The 24,334-nt window shown below is 42.0% G+C and overlaps 1 protein-coding gene across 4 annotated transcripts in view; it reads right to left on the bottom strand.

Moving 5' to 3' along the window:
- The window catches only part of ppp2r3b (protein phosphatase 2, regulatory subunit B'', beta), a 55,421-nt gene extending 31,744 nt beyond the window's left edge, over positions 1 to 23,677 (bottom strand). For 3 of the 4 annotated variants that reach the window (XM_055870970.1, XM_055870972.1, XM_055870973.1), the window contains exons 1-2: positions 23,559 to 23,677; positions 18,194 to 18,585 (exon numbers count right to left, since the gene is read on the bottom strand). In XM_055870970.1, the coding sequence (XP_055726945.1) occupies positions 18,194 to 18,562 (369 nt within the window). In that variant the 5' untranslated portion in view covers positions 18,563 to 18,585; positions 23,559 to 23,677. Of the gene's footprint in view, positions 1 to 1,199; positions 1,765 to 18,193; positions 18,586 to 23,558 lie in introns of those variants that run through there. The other variant, XM_055870974.1, reaches the window with a different exon arrangement.
- Between the last annotated feature and the right edge of the window lie 657 nt (positions 23,678 to 24,334).

The raw sequence follows: 24,334 nt of genomic DNA, 5'->3' as shown, positions 1-24,334 counted from the left end.
ATATGACCGTTAAGGGGCAATGAAATTCTACCTACCACAGTCATAGGCTGAATCTCAAACCAAACAGTTTGAGTCAAAGTTTGAGTCAAAGAGTCAAAGTTTGAGTCAAACCAAACAACCAAACTAAGCCCTTTATCGAGTGGCCACTTGCTGTTGTGTTCTGCTGTGTGCATACTCTACCGTTGTAGGCATCTAAGTTGTAGGCATGTTCCCAGCAGTCAGTCCATACTTCAGCATGTTTCCAACGCACCAATCGTTACTTTGTAAAGTTAGGTCATCTATTAACAACAACAAAAAAACACAGCGCAGAAGCAGACTCGATGCTGTGCTGACTCGGGCCAGAGCAGGCTATTCGCTGCAGGTTGCTTGCCATTCTCTGCCATTTTTCCAACTTAACGATGGTGTGCGGAGCGCTTTATATCCATGGCAAATAATTAGAAAGACGCATATCTTCTACTAACATTGCAGCATCATTTTTCCCTTTATGATCGGGACCTGTTAGTGGTAGTTTTGATAACTGATTTTCATTTTGTAGAATATATATTTCTTCTTAACGTTAATGTCCCAATTTCATTTAAATGTTTAAATGTTCACACCTCCAACTACAAGCACAGCTACTGCTGGCTACATCAACTACATTACCCACAATGCATCTACAAATCGGAGTTTGTGAGATATGATGGGACTACAGCCAGAAAAATGTGACATGGCCTCTGTTCCAATATCCATACTAGCGTACCACCCTATAATAAAGCTATGTATTGGTGCGTGCTAAGTGGTATGCTTGACATCGGAATCCAACCATGACCTACAGAACAAAAGAAACATCAATTTCCAGCCCCTAACCCAGTCTTCCCTTGCCACAATCCAAAACGTAAAATCTAACCCCAAGAGTAACAGACCGCAACGGACAACATGGATGGACAACATGCATGTCCTTGTTAGAAGCCACAAAACATGTAATGTTTGTCCTAGACTGCTAAAATATAGGACCTGTCCTTTTGGAAAGCTTTTACATTCTCAGTTTGGCTACTGCTGATGGACATAGTAGATCAATGGAAACAGACAGATGGACCTTATAGGCTACAGTAGGACCGCAGGTCTGTCCTTGCCGGAAGGCTTAGCCGACACAATCATTTATACAGACAAACATTAGAGAGGATGAAAACACAGTCTTCTATTGGGAGTGGACCACCTGCCTGTCCTTGCTCAGCGTGGAAGGCTCGGAGCCTCTTCTTGAAGCGTGATGGCAGAACGAAGTCACATCCGCGGGCCAGCAGAGCCAGCTCCTTCCTCAGGTCAGGGTCCTGACGCAACGACAGCTCCTTCATCCTCATCCTCGCGCCAGACAGGACAGGATGCCTCCGTACAAACGCACACACAGATCCACACCCTCTGATCCAATGGGATTATCTTCCTATGGATTGTCCCAATAGTAGAAATCGCAAGAGTAGTAGTGGGAGTAGTAGTAGTACTAGCAGTAGTTAGGCTAATTACTAGAACATAAATACTCAGTGTGTGTCCACTGTCCTTGTCCTGGGAGAGGCTCTTGAAGTAAGAGTAGCAGTAGGCAGTGGAAGTAGTGGTAGCACTCCTCTGTCCCTGTGATTGTCCTTTAACAGAGCAAGAACTTCTTAATGCTGGGCAGCAGCTGCTGCAGTGTCACGAGCCTCAAAACTCTGCCCGTCTGTCTGCTGTCCTACACACACACACCAAACACCACAGTGACTGACTGCTAGGGTCAGGGAGCCCCAGCCTACCAGCAGCCACTAGGGAGATAAGGACTCTCTCTCTCTCTGTGTGTGTGTGTGTGTGTGTGTGTGTGTGTGTGTGTGTGTGTGTGTGTGTGTGTGTGTGTGTGTGTGTGTGTGTGTGTGTGTGTGTGTGTGTGTGTGTGTGTGTGTGTGTGTGTGTGTGTGTGTGCGAGAGAGAGTGAGGGGTGTGGATATGCCCTTTCCAGTTTGCATTCCTCAGCTCTCATAGAAGGTTATGTAAAGAGACAGACCTGCTGTTGTTGAGGGCCCGCTAACTTGAGAATGCAGCCGAATGCCAAGATGACCCCCTGCTCACCAGCTTCCTAACAGCACAGCAACCATATTACCTAACGGTTCCCGAGAGACACTAGTAGGTCTGTGCCACAGGAAAATACCTAGAGCTGTCTCTTTATGACCACAATCCAGCTGGTAGTTGGAAGTACCAAAACATTTCTTCAGGGCAAGAGCTTAGAAATGCAAGATTCACCGTCAGTTCTTCCTCCTATTTCGGCGGGAATTCAGAGAGTCCGCTCAGCATGAGATACTAGGTTCTGTAGCAGCCAGATTCATTCGTGGGCCTCCGTCATATTAAAAACGGTATATTTAACCAACTTCAAAATACATGTTGGCAGGGCACACCTTGTTTCTGAGGGATGAATATGTGTAGCCTTGAGCCGATGAGGACGATAGGAGAAGCCATCAAAACTTGTGACAACTCACAAAAAGTGGGGAAAGAAAAGCCTCAGTTTTCCTCTGTGCATCACGTCTTATGGTCTTCCTTTGTTTTGCCTTCCCTTCCCTTCACAGGCTTGGGCTGCCATCCGTTCCACGTCTTATTATAGTTGACGGAACCTAGCCGGCGGTATGGAAGGGGAAGTGTTGAATTTCAAAGAATGATGGCCGAACCAGTCTCTGCCTATTAAAAGCACCAGCGAGCACTGTTTGGGCAACCCGAGACACCAGATCTGGAGAAACAAGTATGTATCTTCAGTGCTTGCGCAAACATCCGCCTCCTGTCCTGGACTGACAGCAATTACATCAATTCCCCATAAACGTGCTGATCCAACGGCACTAGGCAGCCTAGGCGTGGAGGAGGGGTGCGTTCAAGAGGAGAGCTGTTTTTATAAACGCCAGTTGTTGTTCTCTCAAACAAATCTAATTAGGCTGAAAATGACTTGAGCTCTGTGTGTGTGTGTGTGTGTGTGTGTTAGTGAATACAGTGTGTGGTTGTGGTGTTTAAAAATGCAGGGTGTGAATAGAAAAGCACAGCCGGGCTAAAATGGTAAGTATTTTTAGATGACGGGGATCACAGAGTCCACATTCTTCCACTGGTTTCAGCACAATCCTAGTTCCTGTTGTCCCCCAATAGCAGGATACGGCACCAGTTTGATAAGCCATTTGTGAAGCCTTTTCACGCCATCTGCCTTTTGTCGTCCCACTACGCTCGTCAGCTCGACACAAACGCGAAAGGAAAACACGAGGACTCAAACAAACTGAGCACATGAAACTGTCAGTACATATACATACATATATATATATATATATATATTTTCTGTCAGTGTTTGCATTAGCGAGAGCCATAATCTGAAGTTGTTTCCTAAACAGAGGTATTTATTCTGCGATGACGATCTGTTCGTTCACACTTTAGGACACAGCCTCTCTTTGGAAAAATGGAACACAGAGAAGGAGAGAGAAGTTTCTCTGTAGTACCAGTGAGCTCTGGTACTGAGTACTACTGGACTGACTGGGAGAATCAGATGGGCCTTCACTGGAGAGGACAGCTGTCAGTGCCAACAGTGCCACTCTCTCACACACACACACACACACACACACACACACACACACACACACACACACACAAAGAGGCCAAAATTACTTAACAATGGCACCACTCACCAATTCAGCCTTGGGCTTTTGTCTGCGCTGCTGTTGAAAGGCTATAGCCTACCCTGGTTGCCAAAAGATGAAGACGCAAAAAAAAAAACATTTCAATTAAATAAAAACTATCGCATAGAGAGACAAAAGTAGGCATGGTACACTATAGAGAGACCGTGTCAAACACAAGTAAACACATTCTTTCACAGTGAGTCCACCCAACAACGTGTCTAATCTGAAGGCTCTAAATATGAACAGGAAACAGTATACCATGTTGTCAGTGAGAGCTTGTTGCGTAATGTTAGAGATTATGGTGAGAGTGAGCGAGAAAGTGCGAGACAGAGCGACAGCACGAGAGCGAGCATGAGAGAGAGAGAGAGTGAGCAAGTGACCCCCTGACCCAACAGCGGGAGAAAGTCAATACAAAACAATAGCAGAGTAGCAAGATCCAGCTCTAACCTCGCCAATCTTATGGCTGTGACAGGGATTTGAGAATCCATATGAACCCAAGACAAAAATAGGGCCCATTTCACTGACATACATGGTGGGCTTAGGGAAGGGCCTGCTAGCGGAACATGATGATGTGAGCAGGATCAGCTGGCTTGCATAAAAGAGTGATAAGGCAGTAGCTAGAATGACACTGTCATCATGGAGGTTTAGGGGGAAAATACACATGGCCAACGTGGCGACTAACTGGAGCCAAGGGCTAGGTGGCCGACATCAACGACTGGTACTAGCCTAACTGCTAATGAGCTAATGATACACAGATCAGGTTTTTTCCTCACCAAATGACCTGATCAAGAAAAAGTGTGGGTTTGACGTAGCCAATAAGCCTTTGAAAAGATGGCGACGAAGAACATGGCTGACGTTTTACATTCTCCCAACCAACTGTGCAATTTTTACAACTATTTTTTTGCATAACTTATTTTGTAACTTATTGTGCACATAATGTTGCTGCTACCGTCTCTTATGACCGAAAAAAAACTTCTGGACATCAGAAAAGCGATTACTCACCGCGGACTGGAAGAAACTTTTTCCTTTAACAAGTCCAGCGTGACGGATACCCTGCTTTCACTGGAACAGGCCCAGAGCCACACCTTTTGCGTGAGGAAAAGATGCCGGAAAAGGGGACACAGATCGGGGATCCTTCTGAGAATCCATAGGCGAGCGAAAAACTCCTAATTCGAGGTCGTTCGATTAATTAGGGCCGATTTCATGTTTTCATAACAAATCGGTAATTACGGCCGATTACATTGCACTCCACGAGGAGACTGCGTGGGAAGCTGACCACCTGTTACGCGAGTGCAGCAAGGAGCCAAGGTAAGCTCCTAGCTAGCATTAAACTTATCTTATAAAAAAACAATCAATCTTAACATAAATCACTAGTTCACTACACATGGTTGATGATATTACTAGTTTAACTAGCTTGTTCTGCGTTGCAAATAATCAATGCGGTGCCTGTTAATTTATCATCGAATCACAGCCTACTTCTCCAAACGGGTGATGATTTAACAACCGCATTTGTGACAAAAGCACTGTCGGTGCACCAATGTACCTAACCATAAACATCAATGCCTTTCTTAAAATCAATACACAAGTATATATTTTTAAACCTGCATATTTAGTTAAAAGAAATTCATGTTAGCAGGCAATATTAACTAGGGAAACTGTGTCACTTCTCTTGCATTCTGTGCAAACAGAGTCAGGGTATATGCAGCAGTTTGGGCCACCTGGCTCGTTGCGAACTGTGTGAAGACCATTTCTTCCTAACACAGACTGTAATTACTTTGCCAGAATTTTACATAATTATGACATAACATTGAAGGTTGTGCAATGTAACAGCAACATTTAGACTTAGGGTTACCACCCATTCAATAAAATACAGAACGGTTCCGTATTTCACTGAAAGAATAAACGTTTTGCTTTCAAAATGATAGTTTCCGGATTTTACCACATTAATGACCTAAGGCTCGTATTTCTGTGTGTTTACTATATTATAATTAAGTCTATAATTTGATAGAGCAGTCTGACTGAGCAGTGGTAGGCAGCAGCAGGCTCGTAAGCATTCATTCAAACAGCACTTTCCTGCGTTTGCCAGCAGCTCTTCGCAATGCTTGAAGTACAGCGCTATTTATGACTTCAAGTCTATCAACTCCCGAGATTAGGCTGGCAATACTAAAGTGCCTATAAGAACATCCAATAGTCAAAAGGTATATGAAATTCAAATGGTAGAGAGAGAAATAGTTATATAATTCCTATAATAACTACAACCTAAAACTTCCTAACTGGGAATATTATAGACTCATGTTAAAAGGAACCACCAGCTTTCATATGTTCTCATGTTCTGAGCAAGAACTTAAACTTAAACTTTTTTACATGGCACATATTGAAATTCTACATTCTTCTCCAACACTGTGTTTTTGCATTATTTATTAAATCAAATTGAACATGTTCCATTATTTATTTGAGACTAAATAGATTTTTATTTAAATATTACATTAAGTTAAAATAAGTGTTCATTCAGTATTGTTGTAATTGTCATTATTACAAATATATATAATTTATTTTTAAATTAATAAATAAATATACATATTTTTTATTTTAAATAGCCAATTAATCGGTATCGGCGTTGAAAAATCATAAACGGGCGACAACTACTCCCATTGACTTCCATTCTTCTTGCCAACGTGCAATCGTTAGAAAATAAAATCGCTAACCTAATATTAAGATTATCCTACCAATGGGACATTAAAAACTGTAATATCTTACGTTTCACCGAGACGTGGCTGAACGAAGAGATGGATAATATAGAGCTGGTGGGATTTTCCATGCACCGGCAGAACAGAGACGCTACCTCTGGTAAGACGAGGGGTGGGGATGCGTGTCTTTTTGTCAATAACAGCTGGTGCGCGATGTCTAATATTAAAGAAGTCTTGAGGTATTGCTCGTCTGAGGTAGAGTACCTTATGATAAGCTGTCGATCACACTATCTACCAAGAGAGGTCTCATCTGTATTATTCGTAGCCATCTATTTACAACCACAAAGCAAAGCTGGCACTAAGACCACTCTCAACCAATTCTATAAGGCCATAAGCAAGGAAAAAAATGCTCACCCAGAAGCGGCGCTCCTTGTGGCCAGGGACTTTAATGCAAGTAAACTTAAATCAGTTTTACCACATTTTTAGCAGCATTTCACATGTGCAACCAGGGGGGAAAAATCCTAGACCACCTTTACTCCACACACAGAGATGCATACAAAGCTCTCCCCCGCCTTTCATTTGGCAAATCTGACCATAATTCTATTTTCCTGATTCCTGCTTACAAGCAAAAACTAAAGTAGGAAGTACCAGTGACTCACTCAATACGGAAGTGGTCAGATGACGCGGATGCTACACTACAGGACTGTTTTGCTAGCACAGACTGGAATATGTTCCGGGATTCATCCAATGGCATTGAGGAGTACACCACCTCAGTCATCGTCTTCATCAATAAGTGCATCGATGACGTCGTCCCCACAGTGACTGTACGTACATATCCCAACCAGAAGCCATGGATTACAACCAACATCCGCATCGAGCTAAAGGCTAGAGCTACCGCTTTCAAGGAGCGGGAGACTAACCCGAACACTTATAAGAAATCCCGCTATTCCCTCAGACAAACCATCAAACAAGCAAAGCGTCAGTACAGGATTAAGATTGAATCCTACTACACCGGCTCTGACAGAGCTTGAAAACAATAACGGAGTACAAAGGGAAACCCAGACGCGAGCTGCCCAGTGACGCGAGCCTACCAGACGAGCTAAATGCCTTTTATGCTCGCTTCGAGGAAAGCAACACTGAAGCATGCACGAGAGGACCAGATGTTCTGGATGACTGAGTGATAACGCTCTCGGTAGCCGATGTGACCTTTAAACAGGTCAACATTCACAAAGCCGCTGGGCCAAACAGATTACCAGGACGTGTACTCAAAGCATGCGCGGACCAACTATCATGTGTCTTCATTAACATTTCAACCTCTCCCTGACCGAGTCTGTAATACCTACATGTTAAAAGTAGACCACCATAGTCCCTGTGCCCAAGGAAGCGAAGGTAACTTACCTAAATGATTACTGAAAAGGCGGGCCGAACAGGCCACCATTAACATCGACGGGGCTGTAGTGGAGCGGGTCGAGAGTTTCAAGTTCCTTGGTGTCCACATCACCAAGGAACTATCATGGTCCAAACATACCAAGACATTAGTGAAGAGGGCACGACAAAACCTTTTCCCATTCAGGAGACTGAAAAGATTTGTCATTAGCCCCCAGATCCTCAAAAGGTTCTACAGCTGCACCATCGAAAGCATCCTGACCGGTTGCATCACGGCCTGGTATGGCAACTGTTCGGCATCTGACAATAAGGAGCTACGGAGGGTAGTGCAAACGGCCCAGTACATTACTGGGGCCAAGGTTCCTGCCATCCAGGACCCACAGTTGAAGTCGAAAGTTTACATAAACAAGTTTTAAATGACTCCAACCTCAGTGTTTCAACCACTCCACAAATTTCTTGTTAACAATCTATAGTTTTGGCAAGTCGGTTAGGACATCGACTTTGCGCATGACAAGCAATTTTTCCAACAATTGTTTAGACAGATTATTTCACTGTATCAAAATTCCAGTGGGTCAGACGTTTACATACACTAAGTTGACTGTGCCTTTAAACAGCTTGGAAAATTATGTCATGGCTTTAGAAGCTTCTGTTAGGCTAATTGATTTAATTTGAGTCAATTGGAGGTGTACCTGTGGATGTATTTCAAGGCCTACCTTCAAACTCAGTGCCTCTTTGCTTGACATCATGGGAAAATCAAAAGAAATCAGCCAAGACTTCAGAAAAATAATTGTAGACCTCCCCAAGTCTGGTTTATCCTTGGGAGCAATTTCCAAACGCCTGAAGGTACCACGTTCATCTGTACAAACAATATTACGCAAGTATAAACACCATGGGACCACGCAGCCGTCATACCGCTCAGGAAGGATACGTGGTCTGTCTCCTAGAGATGAAAGTACTTTAGTGCGAAAAGTGCAAATCCATCCCAGAACAGCACCAAAGGACCCTGTGAAGATGCTGGAGGAAACAGTTAGAAAAGTATCTATATCCACAGTAAAACGAGTCCAATATCAGCATAACCTGAAATGCTGCTCAGCAAGGAAGAAGCCACTGCTCCAAAACCACCATAAAAAAAGCCAGACTACAGTGTGCAACTGCACATGGGGACAAAGATCGTACTTTTCGGAGAAATGTCCTCTGGTCTAATGAAACAAAAAAAGAACTGTTTGGCCATAATGACCATCGTTATGTTTGGAGGAAAAAGGAGGAGGCTTGCAAGCCAAAGAACATCATCCCAACCGTGAAGCACACGGGTGGCAGCATCGTGTTGTGGGGGTGCTTTGCTGCAGAAAGGACTTCACAAAATAGATGTCATCATGAGAAAGGAAAATTAAGTGGATATATTGAAGCAACATCTCAAGACATCAGTCAGGAAGTTGAAGCTTGGTCACAAATGGGTCTTCCAAATGGACAATGACCCACAAGCATACTTCCAAAGTTGTGGCAAAAGGGCTTAAGGACTAGAAAGTCAAGGTATTGTTAAGGACTAGAAAGTCAAGGTATTGGAGTGGCCATCACAAAGCCCTGACCTCAATCCTATAGAAAATTTGTGGGCAGAACTGAAAAAGTATGTGCGAGCAAGGAGGCCTACAAACCTGACTCCGTTAAACCAGCCCTGTCAGGAGCCAAGTCTAGCACCAAAAGGCTCCTCAACAGCTTCTACTCCGAAGCCATTAGACTGCTGAACAATTCATAAAAATCGCCACCAGACAATTTACATTGAACCCCCCCTCTTGTACACTGCTGCTACTCGCTGTTTGTTTGTTACCTATGCATAGTCACTTCACCCCCACCTACATGTACAGATTACCTCAACTAGCCTGTACCCCTGCACACTGACTCGGTAGCGGTTCCCCCTGTATATAGCCTTGTAATTGTTATTCTTATTGTGTTACTTTTTATTATTACTTTTTATTTTATCCTACTTCGTAAAAATGTTCTTCTTGAACTGCACTGTTGGTTAAGGGCTTGTAAGTAAGCACTTCACGGTAAAGTCTGCACTTGTTCTATTTGGCCCATGTGGCAAATAACATTTATTTGATTTGATTTCATGTTCCTGCTCAGATAAAACGAGGGCTTTGTCACCACTGTGTTAAGTAGACTAAACAAGACCTTTTTTGGTTAGGTCCAGGTTAAAGTCTGTGAAATAAGAAAACAAAAGAACATTTATAATGACAAACTGTTTGATGAAGAATGCAAAAATCTAAGAAAGAAATTGAGAAACCTATCCAACCAAAAACATAGAGACCCAGAAAACCTAAGCCTACGAATGACTAAAACAATACAGAAATAGACAACGGAAAAAGAAGGAACAGCACATCAGAAATCAGCTCAATATAATTGTAGAATCCATAGACTAACCACTTCTGGGAAAATTGGAAAACACTAAACAAACACAGAGTTATCTATCCAAAACACAGATGTATGGGTAAACCACTTCCCCAATCTGTTTGGCCCTATAACAAAGAGCAAAAACATATACATGATCAAATACAAATCTTAGAATCAACTAAGATTCCTATAACTATAAGATCCCTATAAACTAAGAATCAAAGACCACCAGAACCCACTGGATTCTCCAATTACATTGAATGAACTACAAGACAAAATGCAAACCCTCCAACCCAAAAAGGCCTGTGGTGTTGATGGTATCCTCAATGAAATTATTAAATAGAGACAACAAATTCCAATTGGCTATAGTTAAAATCTTTAACATCATCCTTAGCTCTGGGATCTTCCCCAATATATTTGGAACAAAGGACTGATCACCCAAATCCAAAAGGAAGTAAATTTGACCCCAATAACTACCGCGGGATATGCTTCACCAGCAACCTAGGAAAATCCTCTGCCTTATAATTAACAGCAGACTCGTACATTTCCTCAGTAAAAACAATGTACTGAGCAAATGTCAAATTGGCTTTTTACCAAATTACCGTACGACAGACCACGTATTCACCCTGCACCCCCTAATTGACAAACAAAACATAGTCTTCTCACACTTTGTTGATTAAAAAAAATTAAAAAGCCTTCGACTCAATTTGGCATAAGGGTCTGCTATACAAATTGATGGAAAGTTGTGTTGGGGAAAAAACATACGACAATATAAAATCCATGTACACAAACAACAAGTTAAAATGGGCAAAAAACATTTCTTTCCACAGGGCCGTGGGGTGAGACAGGGATGTAGCTTAAGCCCCACCCTCTTCAACACAGACACATATATATATAAACGAATTGGCAAGGGCACTAGAACAGTCTGTAGCACCCGGCCTCACCCTACTAGAATCTGAAGTCAAATGTCTTGTTTGCGGACGATCTGGTGCTTCTGTCACCAACCACGGAGGACCTACAGCAGCACCTAGATCTTCTGCACAGTCTGTCAGACCTGAGCCCTGACAGAAAATTTCAGTAAGACAAAAAGTGTTCCAAAAAAGGTCAGTTCGCCAGGACCACAAATACAAATTCCATCTAGACACCGTTGCCCTAGAGCACACCAAAAAACTATACATACCTCGGCATAAACATCAGCGCCACAGCTAACTTCCACAAAGCTGTGTGAAATATCTGAGAGACAAGACAAGAAGGGCCTTCTATACCATCAAAAGGAACATACCAACTAGGATCTGGCTTAAAAATACTTGAATCAGTTACAGAACCCATTGTCCTTTATGGTTGTGGCGGTATGGGGTCCGCTCACCAACCAAGAATTCACAAAATGGGACAAACACCAAATTGAGACTCTGCATGTAGAATTCTGCAAAAATATCCTCAGTGTACAACGTAAAACACCAAATACGCATACAAAGCAGAATTAGGCCGATACCCGCTAATTATCAAAATCCAGAAAAGAGCCGTTAAATTCAACAACCGCATATAAAGAAACGATTCCCAAACCTTACATAACAAAGCCATCACCTACAGAGAGATGAACCTGCAGAAGAGTCCCCTAAGCAAGCTGGTCCTGGGGCTCTGTTCACAAACACAAACAGACCCCACAGAGCCCCAGGACAGCAACACAATTAGACCCAACCAAATAATGAGAAAAAAAAAGATAATTACTTCACACATTGGAAAGAATTAACAAAAAAAAAAGAGAAAGCAAACTCAAATGCTATTTGGCCCTAAACAGAGAGTATACAGTGGCAGAATACCTGACCACTGTGACTGACCCAAACTGAAGGAAAGCTTTGACAATGTACAGACTCAGTGAGCACAGCCCTGCTATTGAGAAAGGCTGCCGCAGGCAGACCTGGCTCTCAAGAGAAGACAGGCTGTGTGCACACTGCCCACAAAATGAGGTGGAAACTGAGCTGCACTTCCTAACCTCCTGCCAAATGTTTGACCATATTAGAGACACATATTTCCCTCAGATTACACAGATCCACAAAGAACTCAAAAACAAACCCAATTTTGATAAACTCCCATATCTACTGGGTGAAATACCTCAGCATGCCATCACAGCTGCAAGATGTGACCTGTTGCTACAAGAAAAGGGCACCATTGTAAAAAACACCACAAATACCCATATTTGTTTATTTATTTTCCCTTTTGCACATCCTTACAACACATATGTATCATTGTATACAACACATATCATTGGATATAGACAATGACATTTGAAATGTCTTTATTCTTTTGGAACTTCTGTGACTGTAATGTTTACTGTAAATTTGTATTGTTTATTTCACTTTTTATTTTTTCACCTTTATTTAACAGGGTAGGCCAGTTGAGAACAAGTTCGGATTGGCTGTGTACAGGTACAGTGATCGGTAAGCTGCTCTGACAGCTGATTGTTAGAGATGGACATTTGTCTCCAGCTTCAGTGATTTTTGCAATTCGCTCCAGTCATTGGCAGCAGAGAACTGGAAGGAAAGAAAGCCAAAGCAGGTGTTGGCTTTGGGGATGACCAGTGAGATATACCTGCTGGAGAACGTGCTACGAGTGGGTGCTGCTATGGTGACCAGTGAGCTGAGATTAAGGCGGGGCTTTACCTAGCAGAGACTTGTAGATGACCTGGAGCCAGTGGGTTTGGCGACGAGTATGAAGCGAGGGCCAACCAACGAGAGCGTATAGGTCGCAATGGTGGGTAGTATATGGTGCTTTGGTGACAAAACGGGTGGCACTGTGATAGACTGCATCCAGTTTGTTGAGTAGTGTTGGAGGCTATTTTATAGATGATATCACCGAAGTCGAGGATCGGTAGGATGGTCAGTTTTACGAGGGTATGTTTGGCAGCATGAGTGAAGGATGCTTTGTTGCGATATAGGAAGCCGATTCTAGATTTAATTTTGGATTGGAGATGCTTAATGCGAGTCTGGAAGGAGAGTTTACAGTCTAACCAGACACCTAGGTATTTGTAGTTGTCCACGTATTCTAAGTCAGAGCCGTCCAGAGTTTTGATGCTGGACGGGCGAGCAGGTGCAGGCAGTGATCGATTGAATAGCATGCATTTAGTTTTACTTGCGTTTAAGAGCAGTTGGAGGCCACGGAAGGAGAGTTGTATGGCATTGAAGCTCGTCTGGAGGTTAGTTAACACAGTGTCCAAAGAGGGGCCAGAAGTATACAGAATGGTGTCGTCTGCGTAGAGGTGTATCAGAGAATCACCAGCATCAAGAGCAACATCATTGATGTATACAGAGAAGAGAGTCGGCCCGAGGATTGAACCCTGTGGCACCCCATAGAGACTGCCAGAGGTCCGGACAACAGGCCCTCTGATTTGACACACCGGGGTAGGGGTAGCCAGGTGGAAAGCATGGCCAGCCGTAGAGAAATGCTTCTTGAAATTCTCAATTATAGTGGAATGTCATACACTTAACTGATACATTATCCTAGCCATGTCAGAATTGTTTCCCAAATGCTTGGTTGGGACCCATTGATGGGTAGTGGCTGATTCTTTTTGGGTTGCCACTTGAGGCTGGGTGCTGGCTAGAAGTGTTCTAGCCTATGTCTGGCCGACTTCACAAGAAAGCGAGCAGGAGCAAGCGCCAAAAGCTTTAGAAGGGTCACAGAAAAACAGGTTCAATGACCACTCAAGTGATTGTAGAAACTGAATAGGGATTGTTCGAATGTAGCCTCGGCAGCCCATTAAAAAGGCGAACACTGATCACGTCAAATCATTGAGACCTCAGGTCATGCCTAGTAGACATATTGCCTTCTCTGAACCTCACCCTCCTCGGCAGAAAATCAAAAGAATGATCGACCGCCATTTACTCAGACAATTAACAGCATCTGTGTGGAGTTACTCTTCACTGAAATTACACAGAGGACAAATCTGCTGCCACCCTTGCCTGCACACCCAGGCTCAGTTCTGAGAAGTTAATGCAAGCACAGGGGAAACCAAGGCTATCTATATCAGTGTCTTGTGTGAAAGTTGGACCAGCTGTTCTGAGCAGCATCAGTATGACGTTAATTGCATTTTTAACTAATCCTTTGAAGAATGCATTTGTATTCGGGAATTCCTGTGGCTTGCTTAAAATAGAGCATTACTTGATACCCGATAGCCTCTCACGTCAGGCCACAAAATACAGACTGTACAAAACAGTTGCTACATGGAGGGAATGGGGCCGGGGACCAGTGAAGAGCTCGTGGAAAAAAAGAGAACGGACGTGGAAATCACCTTTTCACATCTGTCACACCTCTTGACGTTTCACAGCAATACTTTTTCCATGGCAAAAAATGAAAACACAAAGCAGACCAAACTCTTTGGTCCTTTAAAAACCTGCTGTAAGAAAGTGTGCTATAGGTTGGAAAATAAATAAAATGTGACCCAATGACAACATAATGTGTGTTTCCAACATTAGGGCTGTTTCCCGAAAGAAGTTAATCCGCTTCGTGTTTTGTTTCCTCGCAACAATTACTAATGAGCATCGCGATATTGGTATCATCCGAGCCTTAGCAGCACAGAGAGAGATAGAGAGAGAGCCTATGACAAGCAATTCATTACCAACAGATGTCTCCCTTGAGAAAAGACCATTATCTGACTAAAATCCACAGATACGGAGGCTGAATGGTTCTGTTGAGGTTTCTCTAAATGCTGCCAATCACTGTTGTGGCTAGAGACTAGGCCATTTAAACTGTCCCCTGTTGAATACTAAGAAAATATTGGTTTTGCTTTGACTGCACCCACTCTTTAGCTTTGAGAACCATGCCATGCGAGTGATTATCTGAATGAACGAGACATACAGAGACTTGTGCATGTTTTTGTGTCACTGTCCAGAACCCAAGAAAGGACTTGGGACTGCTTCGCAATCCATTTTAAGATCATGGAATATGGGACGTTGCTGATAGTTTGTCTGTTTCATGATACTAAGAGCTATCCTAACTCGGCCTAACACTTTTTAAAATGAAAATCTGGGATTTCAAAAACAACAAAGCGGCCACCCCGCCACTTGTTTCGGTAAACAGCTGAAGGATGGGGTTTGAGAAAATGTAACCGCAGCTTAGCTACGGATGCAAGAACTGACCATCGATGAGTATGTTTCCGTGCACAGTAATAATTCGATATTAAAACTGATTAAGGCAGTTGGCAGATTATAGGACTATTGCATAAACACCTTACACTGCTCATCTTAAAAATCGATGCACGGTCAAAATCAAAGTAAGCACATGCCGATTAAAATACCTGGTTCTGAATCATCTTTAGGAATTTTTGTACATGTAAACACCTTACGTCGGCGTAACCGCTGTGCATTTGATCAGCGCATGTGCCAGTGCCAGCCGAGCGAGCTGCTCTCTTTAGTGCGAGTGAAGTGAGTTCGGAACCATGTGTGCGCCTAGAAGTAGTTCACGCACACATTTTACGCCTCAACTCAGAATCAAATATGCTCCCGAAAAATAACATGGTCGCTGTGGTAGAACGTTTATTTCGATTGGCAATTTTCTGCATTGATCAGAGTGCCATCAGGTAGCCTGATTTCAGATGTGTCCATGTAAACACGATTATTAGGGAAATCGTTCCTCTTGCAAAGCATGTAAACCTTTTTATCAAACTATTATATCCACAATAAACTGCATTATTGTGTGCATGTAACCATACTCTCAAACCCTGTACCTGGAGAGCTAACCTCTGGTTTGCAATCCAACCCCAGTTGTAACTAACCTGATTCAACCAGCTAATTATTTGAGTCGGGTGCGATAGATTACGGTTGGAGGAAAATCCTACAGGACGGTAGTGCTCCAGGAACAGAGTTGGAGAGCCATGATCTATGATATGAAAATGGTTGGCTAGTTTTAAATATTTAGAAACTACAGTGTTAAGTTTGGTGTCACACTTTTGTCCCAGACCCAGCTAACACACCAGACTGGAAGGTTCTCTAGAGCTCTGTTAGTGACCATCTGGTTCTTGGTCACCTCCCTGACCAAGGCCCTTCTCCCCAGATTGCGCAGTTTGTCTGGGCGGCCAGCTCTAGGAAGAGTCTAGGTCAGGGGTGTCAAACTCATTCCACGGAGGGCCTTGTGTCTGCAGGTTTTTGGTCTTTCCTTTCAATAAAGCCCTAGACAACCAGGTGTGGGGAGTTCCTAACTAATTAGTGATGTTAATTCATCAATCAAGTACAAGGGTGGAGCGAAAACCCGCAGACACTCGGCCCTCCGTGGAATGAGTTTGACACCTGTGGTCTAGGTGGTTCCAAATTTCTTCCATTTAAGAATGATTGAGGCCACTGTGTTCTTGGGGACCTTCAAATGCTGCAGAACTTTTTTAGTACCCTTCCCCAGATCTGTTCCTGGACACAATCCTGTCTCGGAGCTCTACGGACAATTCCTTCAACCTCATGGCTTGATTTTTGCGCCAACATGGACTGTCAACTGTGGGACCTTATATAGATAGGTGTGTGTGCCATTCCAAATCACATTCAATCAATTCAATTTACCACAGGTGGACTACAATCAAGTTGCAGAAACATCAAGGATGATCAATGGAAACAGGATGCACCTGAGCTCAATTTCAAGTCTCATACATGTCTGAATACTCATAAAGGGTCTGAATAATTATGTAAATAAGTTTTTATTTTATTTATATTTGCAAAAAATGTCTAAAAACCTGTTTTCGCTTTGTCATTATGGGATAATGTGTAGATTGCTGCGGAAATTGTTTTATTGAATCCATCTTAGAATAAGTCTAACAATAACAAAATGTGGAAAAGTGGTCTGAATACTTTCCGAAGGCACTGTGGACACACCCTATGTTTGAATAAAATCAACTATATGTAGGCTGTTTAGCTTGTCTGATGTTTTAAGCACTGCAATTAAAAATGAAGACACTAATTACTACAGAGAGAGCCAGTAGAGATCAATATAGCCTAACCAGAAGAACAAAAACCTGTTCCAGACCATCCTCCCGCTGCTGCTGGCCTACCGCGATTATGCTGTTAAGCTCCTGAAGTTGCCAGCAATAGGCTACACCAGCGGTCAGCAAACTTTTCCATTTGGAGTGTCAAGTTATTGTCCCATTTCTACTGATCTGCGTCCCAGTTATGAATTTCATATGCACCTTTTCCTGGAGGAGTTTAATTTATAATAAAGTCTTCATATCTCAAAATCAATGTTACGTGGTTAATCAAAATTCTATCTATATGAAACTGATACAAATAAAAAAAGTTACTTCTATTGCCAATATGTAAAAATAGCCTACATAAAAGGCAGCAACTAAAAACATTGCAGCCCGCGGGTAGAAAATATCCCGATAAAAGTAAATATCCTATAAATCACATTGGCTATGCACGGTCTGTCTGCAAGGAACTTGAAACATTGTATCAACTATTAACTTGGTCTGGCCCAAAGCTCCTGCTAGCAAACTTGCAATATTGTATAAAATATTCGAGGCCCTCAGAGTTTCCAGTGCCAGTGCTGGACAGACATACACAGCTGTAGGCTATTTGCACAAGGGATAAGAAGTAATCAGGTAGGCCTATTTTAGGACTTTTCCACCAGATCAGAGCATGACATTTTTTTCCCCTTTCATGCTGAGTGGTTATCAAAAGGGAGAGCTGGAAAGATTTTTTCAAATAGGCTACGTTGAGTAGTTAATAGTTGATACAATGGATGTTTATTTGCGTCTTGAGGCAAATAAAAAATTACTTTGAGAAGCTACACAGTGATGGTGAGTTAAGGCAATCAGAAATAGTATCAGATCCCCAGATGGGCACATTTATAGGCCTACATTTGCACACAGGCCAGGTAGCCTAAGCCTACTTCTATGCATAATCAGGTGCGTGTCCTTACTCAAGATTCACAGAAATGCTCAAAAAATATAAATAAAAAAGACTCATAGCAAAAGGTCTGAATACTAATGTAAATAAGATATTTCTGTTTTTTTTATTTTTAATAAATTTGCAAACATTTCTAAAAACCTGTTTTCGCTTTGTCGTTACGGGGTAGTGTATAAATTGATGAGAATTTATTTGAAGTGAGCAGCAGCCTTACCTTTTTCGTGCTGACAGACCTCCGTAGCGCTCTCCCATTGGGCCCCACTACTCTGGCGTTACCACTGCTCCCAGAGGGTAGTGTGTGTGTAGAGGGGGGGCTGGAAGGCGCACCGAGGGGTGCAGAAGACCTCTCCGTCAGACTTCTCTTGGACGCCACATTGTTGTTCTCATTGAAGGTCATCGACCTTTTGTCCTTAGTGTCCCCAAGCCCCAGGTCAATGCTCTGTCCACTCTTGATCAGGCCCAGGTAGTCTTTGAGTATCATCTGGGTCGTTGGCTCACTCAACCAGTTGAGGAAGAGCTCATCCACTTTCATTTTAAGCACCGGTTGCAGGACTTGTGGCGATGGCATGTTGTTAACCTCCATCTACTACTTTGACACCACAGCACCTGTCAATGGGGAAATCAAATAGAGAACATGGGCTGGGCAGCGACATAGCTGGCTAGCTAGGTCCCTTCAGATATACCAGTGGGCAGTTTTCATCACGTTAGATACGTTTAGGAATGGGTGGCCAGTAATAAACTGGTCCTGAACATCTCTAAAACTAATAACATTTTATTTGTTACAGAATCTAGCTTTGGAAACAGAAAACTGAATGAGATCAAACGATGAGAAAATGAGCAGAATGTTGGCCAAAAATCCATCTCGCTCTATCGGCCAAAAGGCTTCCTCTCATCCCGAGTGGCGCAGCGATCTAAGACACTGCATCTCAGTGCAAGAGGCGTCACTGCAATACCTAGTAGAGGTCGACCGATTAATCGGACTGGCCGATTAATTACAGACGATTTCAAGTTCATAACAATCAGTATTTTTGGACACCGATTTGGCCGATAATTCTTTTTTTTTTTTTAAATTACACCTTTATTTAATCTTTATTTAACTAGGCAAGTCAGTTAAGAACATTAAGAACACATTCTTATTTTCAATGACGGCCTAGGAACGGTAGGTTAACTGCCTCGTTCAGGGGCAGAACAACAGATTTTTACCTTGTCAGCTCGGGGGATTAAATCTTGCAACCTTACAGTTAACTAGTCCAACGCTCTAACCACCTGATTACATTGCACTCCACGAGGAGCCTGCCTGTTACGCGAATGCAGTAGAAGTCAAGGTAAGTTGCTAGCTAGCATTAAACGTATCTTATAAAAAACAATCAATCAATCATAATCACTAGTTAACTACACATGGTTGATGATATTAATAGTTTATCTAGCATGTCCTGCGTTGCATATAATCGATGCGGTGCGTATCGTTGCTCCAATGTGTACCTAACCATAAACATCAATGCCTTTCTTAAAATCAATACACAGAAGTATATATTTTTAAACCTGCATATTTAGCTAAAAGAAATCCAGGTTAGCAAGCAATATTAACTAGGTGAAATTGTGTCACTTCTCTTGCGTTCATTGCACGCAGAGTCAGTGTATATGCAACAGTTTGGGCTGCCTGATTTGCCAGAACTTTACATAATTATGACATAATATTGAAGGTTGTGCAATGTAACAGGAATATTTAGACTTATGGATGCCACCCGTTAGATAAAATACGGAACGGTTCCGTATTTCACTGAAAGAATAAACGTCTTGTTTTCGAGATGATAGTTTCCGGATTCGACCATATTAATGACCTAAGGCTCGTATTTCTGTGTGTTATTATGTTATAACTAAGTCTATGATTTGATAGAGCAGTCTGAGCGGTGGTAGGCAGCAGCAGGCTCGTAAGCATTCATTCAAACAGTACTTTCCTGCGTTTTGCCAGAAGCTCTTCGCTGTGCTTCAAGCCTATCAACTCCCGAGATTAGGCTGGTGTAACCCATGTGAAATGGATAGCTAGTTAGCGGGGTGCGCGCTAATAGCGTTACAAACATCACTCGCTCTGAGACATGGAGTAGTTATTCCCCTTGATCTGCATTGGTAACGCTGCTTCAAGGTTGGCTGTTGTCGTTGTGTTCCTGGTTCGAGCCCAGGTAGGAGCGAGGAGAGGAATGGAAGCTATACTGTTACACTGGCAATACTAAAGTGCCTAGAAGAACATCCAATAGTCAAAAGTTAATGAAATACAAATGGTATAGGGAGAAATAGTCCTATAATTCCTATAATAACTACAACCTAAAACTTCTTACCTGGGAATATTGAAAACTCATGTTAAAAGGAACCACCAGCTTTCATATGTTCTCATGTTCTGAGCAAGAAACTTAAACGTTAGCTTTCTTACATTGCACATATTGCACTTTTACTTTCTTCTCCAACACTTTGTTTTTGCATTATTTAAACCAAATTGAACATGTTTAAATTGATATTATTGATGTATTATATTAAGTTAAAATAAGTGTTCATTCAGTATTGTTGTAATTATCATTATTACAAATACATTTAAAAAAAAAATAATTCGCCGATAATCGGTATCGGCGTAAAAAAATCAGAATCGGTCGACCTCTAGTACCTAGTTCGAATCCAGGCCGCATCACATCTGGCCGTGATTGGGAGTCCCATAGGGCGGCACACAATTGGCACAGCGTCGTCCGGGTTTGGCCAGGGTAGGCCGTCATTGTAAATAAGGATTTGTTCTTTAACTGACTTGCCTGGTTAAATAAAGGTTAAATCAATTTTTTAAAAGACCATATTTGATAGTTAGTGGAAACACCAACCGAATGCTTCACATTTATACATCCAATGAAATATCTAGCTAATTTTTCTATCTGTGGCATAACGGTACTTGAAGAGTTTTAACTTCCATATCAATCATCTTTATAGAAAAATGTGCCTAACGGTGGAGACAAACAGACTAACATAACGAAACATGAAAAAATAGATACAACCGAGTGTTTACATATTTATTTAACTCTCCACTGCAATTACGCAGAACTATGTTGTGTGTAATTGCTGGCTATTCTTTAGATGCTGAATTAAGTCTCCCCTTTTTCCCAACTTTCTTTTATGTGGTGTCAGAGCTCCAGTGCGCTCACAATAGTAGCTGCTTAAATCGTGGAGTTGAGTTTAAATAGTCTATGGATACTAACGTTAATGCGTTAGCTAGCCCATTCATAGACGCTACCTTAACTGACCAGACCGGAAACGTCACGTGCATGAGCGTCGCAAAATAAATGTTGAAATCCATGTTATTCAATTATTGCACCCACACTGATCGCGGGCGTCTGCGATGCCAAGGGCTAAAATAGAACTCCTTTCTACTTCTGATGCAGATCGCGCTGAAAGTCCTGCCTCTCCAATCTCCTCATTGGTTTATAGAAGCAGGTACCCACGTACCATCTCCTCATTGGTTATACCCACGTGGGTGATTGAAAGACGAACTGTTTTGCCGGTAGTCGTAGTAATACTATGAAAGTTAAATCCCGATCACCATATAAGTTCAAAGATGAAAAAGCCTGGAAGGAGGAGAGATGACTAGAAACAAGTCGGTTGGCCGTTTTATGTGTGGATTAATTGTCGGCATAGAGGACCTTGTGCATTTCAGGTAAAATAACAACTCAATGTTTATATCCCAGGACAAATTAGTTAGCAACAGCAAGCTACAGTGGGGCAAAAAAGTATTTAGTCAGCCACCAATTGTGCAAGTTCTCCCACTTAAAAAGATGAGAGAGGCCTGTAATTTTCATCTTGCTTGTTTGTAGGTGACCAAATACTTATTTTCCACCATAATTTGCAAATAAATTCATTAAAAATCCTACAATGTGATTTTCTGGATTTTTTTTCTCATTTTGTCTGTCATAGTTGAAGTGTACCTATGATGAAAATTACAGGCCTCTTTCATCTTTTTAAGTGGGAGAACTTGCACAATTGGTGGCTGACTAAATACTTTTTTGCCCCACTGTAGCTAAATAGCACAAATTAGCTAGCAAGTGCAAGCTAACCAGCTAAATTGCTATACATGTTTAATGCTTTTCGACCTGTCCCCAAATTAATGTAATTGGTTCAGAGTTTGTTTTGATATTTTAACCTGCGTGTCGTGATCGCGTTTGGTGTAGGGGGACAAAATAAATGTATGCACGATAGCGCACGATGGCACACGCGCTCAGCCGGTTTGGGTTCCGTGTTAGCGCCTTGACCATAGTATCTTCCGGCAAACGCATTAACGTTAGCCAGATGTTTTGTTAAAGCCCCGACGCTTGCACTAACATTAAGACGCATCGCTTGCAGTACGGTTTTGGAAACATAAGGAGTGTATCTATCATATCAGCAAGATTATTATTTAAGGTTAAATTACTACACACCTTTATATGGTTAGGGTTTCCACACGGCCTAATTACATGTTACAGCACTTTATGGAAAACAGACAGAAATCAGAATCGACTGCCTGTGCTAATTAGCTATATGCATCTCCGAACACCTGTGTGTAAACGGAAGACAGATGCCACAAAGGTGCCACTGAAAACTACTGTCGGCTGCAAATGTTAAAACAGGGTACAGCAGTGGAGGCTGCTGAGGGGAGGACAGCTCATAATAATGTCTGTAACAGAGTAAATGGAATCGAGTCAAACACATAAAAACATGAGTTTGATGTATTTAATACCATTACACCAATTCCACTCCAGCCATTGCCACAAGCCGGTCCTCCCAAGTTTTGGTGCCACCAACCTCCTGTGCTGTACAATAAGTACATTTTGCATTTGTACAATTATTTTAATGTGATTTGAAAGTAGATGACTATGTTCCTAGAACCGTATTGTAAATGAGAATTGATTCACATTTAGATTGAGTATTTAGCTGTTTTGGCTGCCAGAGCCAATTTGCCTGAACAGAATATGTAGCTAAGGTTCTTGGGTAACGTTTGGCTCCTATAGTCCATTATTGGGCTAGTGCGGTAGCTAGGAAGCTTGTTAGCGCTCATCTCTCGCGTATCAGACAGAGAGATACATTGGAAAGGAAAACCAAATATGTATCTAATATTTGGAAACTGCAAGAAACGCCAGCCTTCAACAGTAGTAGTTAGCTAATTTATCTAAACCGATTAACTAACGTTACCTTTTGCACGAACCCTGTCAAGATTAATGTTACTACGGTAACGTTAGCTAGTTGTTGCAGTTAGCAAATTAGCTATGGCTCGCAAATCATTATCACAGCAATTAGCTAATTTACCCAGCAGTTAAATAGCTAGACAGTTGCATCAGCCATTTCCTAATACTGAAAAGCAACATAATAAATAACAAGTTACTTAATCAACGTTAAAATTAAAACAAATAGCGTTATAGCTACAGCAGCAGCTAGTTACTGCTTCTGTCGTGACACAAACTGCTACGCTAATTGGAGCAAAGCAAGCAAAATACCACTAGCTACGATGAAGGCATTGAAAGGAAATGTATGTAGCTAGCTACCATATACAAGTAGATTCACATTTGAAAGATTACCTGTATGTAAATTAAAGTCAGGATACAAATTGTAGAGAAGAGTTCATTTCACCGGGGTTTACTTTGAATTCCAGATCTCGTTCCCTACCTAGGTAACCAGGAAGAGCAAACAACGCGGGAGCTCTCTGACAACAAGAACGTACATACGTAACTTAATTAACCCTATCAGTCCTGAGACCCCATCAGAAGTTGGCTTTTCATTGATCTAACTTTCATTTATCTGTCCAGCCCGTATATTTAGCCTCACAACGAAGCGTTATACCATTTTCTTTTCAGGACAACCAGGGGTACAGGTAGAACACAAAACAATGAATGAGTTTCCTAAGTGTTATTGACAAATGTCCAGTGCTTTACTTGGACTGAAGTAGATTCCGGTGCTCATTTTGGATTTATATTTAGGTGCAGGAGCAAATGTAAATAAATAAAAGTAAGGTTGGCCAAAGCAAAAATATGAATGCTCAGTGGGAAATTATTATCTAACTAGTCAGTGACAACTGTTTGGAGTTTGTGACAGAAAAACTCCGTACCTTCTAACAACTCTTGTGTAGAACTAAACATGTTCAGTCCCTGAGTCTCAGCTTTTCATAGATGGCATTTAATTTAACATGCTGGTAGAAATTTGGTAAAACGGATTTAAGTTTCCCTGTATTAAAGTCCCTGGCTACTAGGAGCGCCGCCTCTGGGTGACTGTTTTCTTGTTTGCTTATGGTGGAATACAGCTCAATGCTGTCTTAGTGCCAGCCTCAGTCTGTGGTGGTATGTAAACAGCTACGAGA

The sequence above is a fragment of the Salvelinus fontinalis genome, chromosome 19, assembly GCF_029448725.1.
Source record: "Salvelinus fontinalis isolate EN_2023a chromosome 19, ASM2944872v1, whole genome shotgun sequence".
Taxonomy (NCBI): domain Eukaryota; kingdom Metazoa; phylum Chordata; class Actinopteri; order Salmoniformes; family Salmonidae; genus Salvelinus; species Salvelinus fontinalis.
This window is presented reverse-complemented; position numbering and strand designations above follow the sequence as displayed.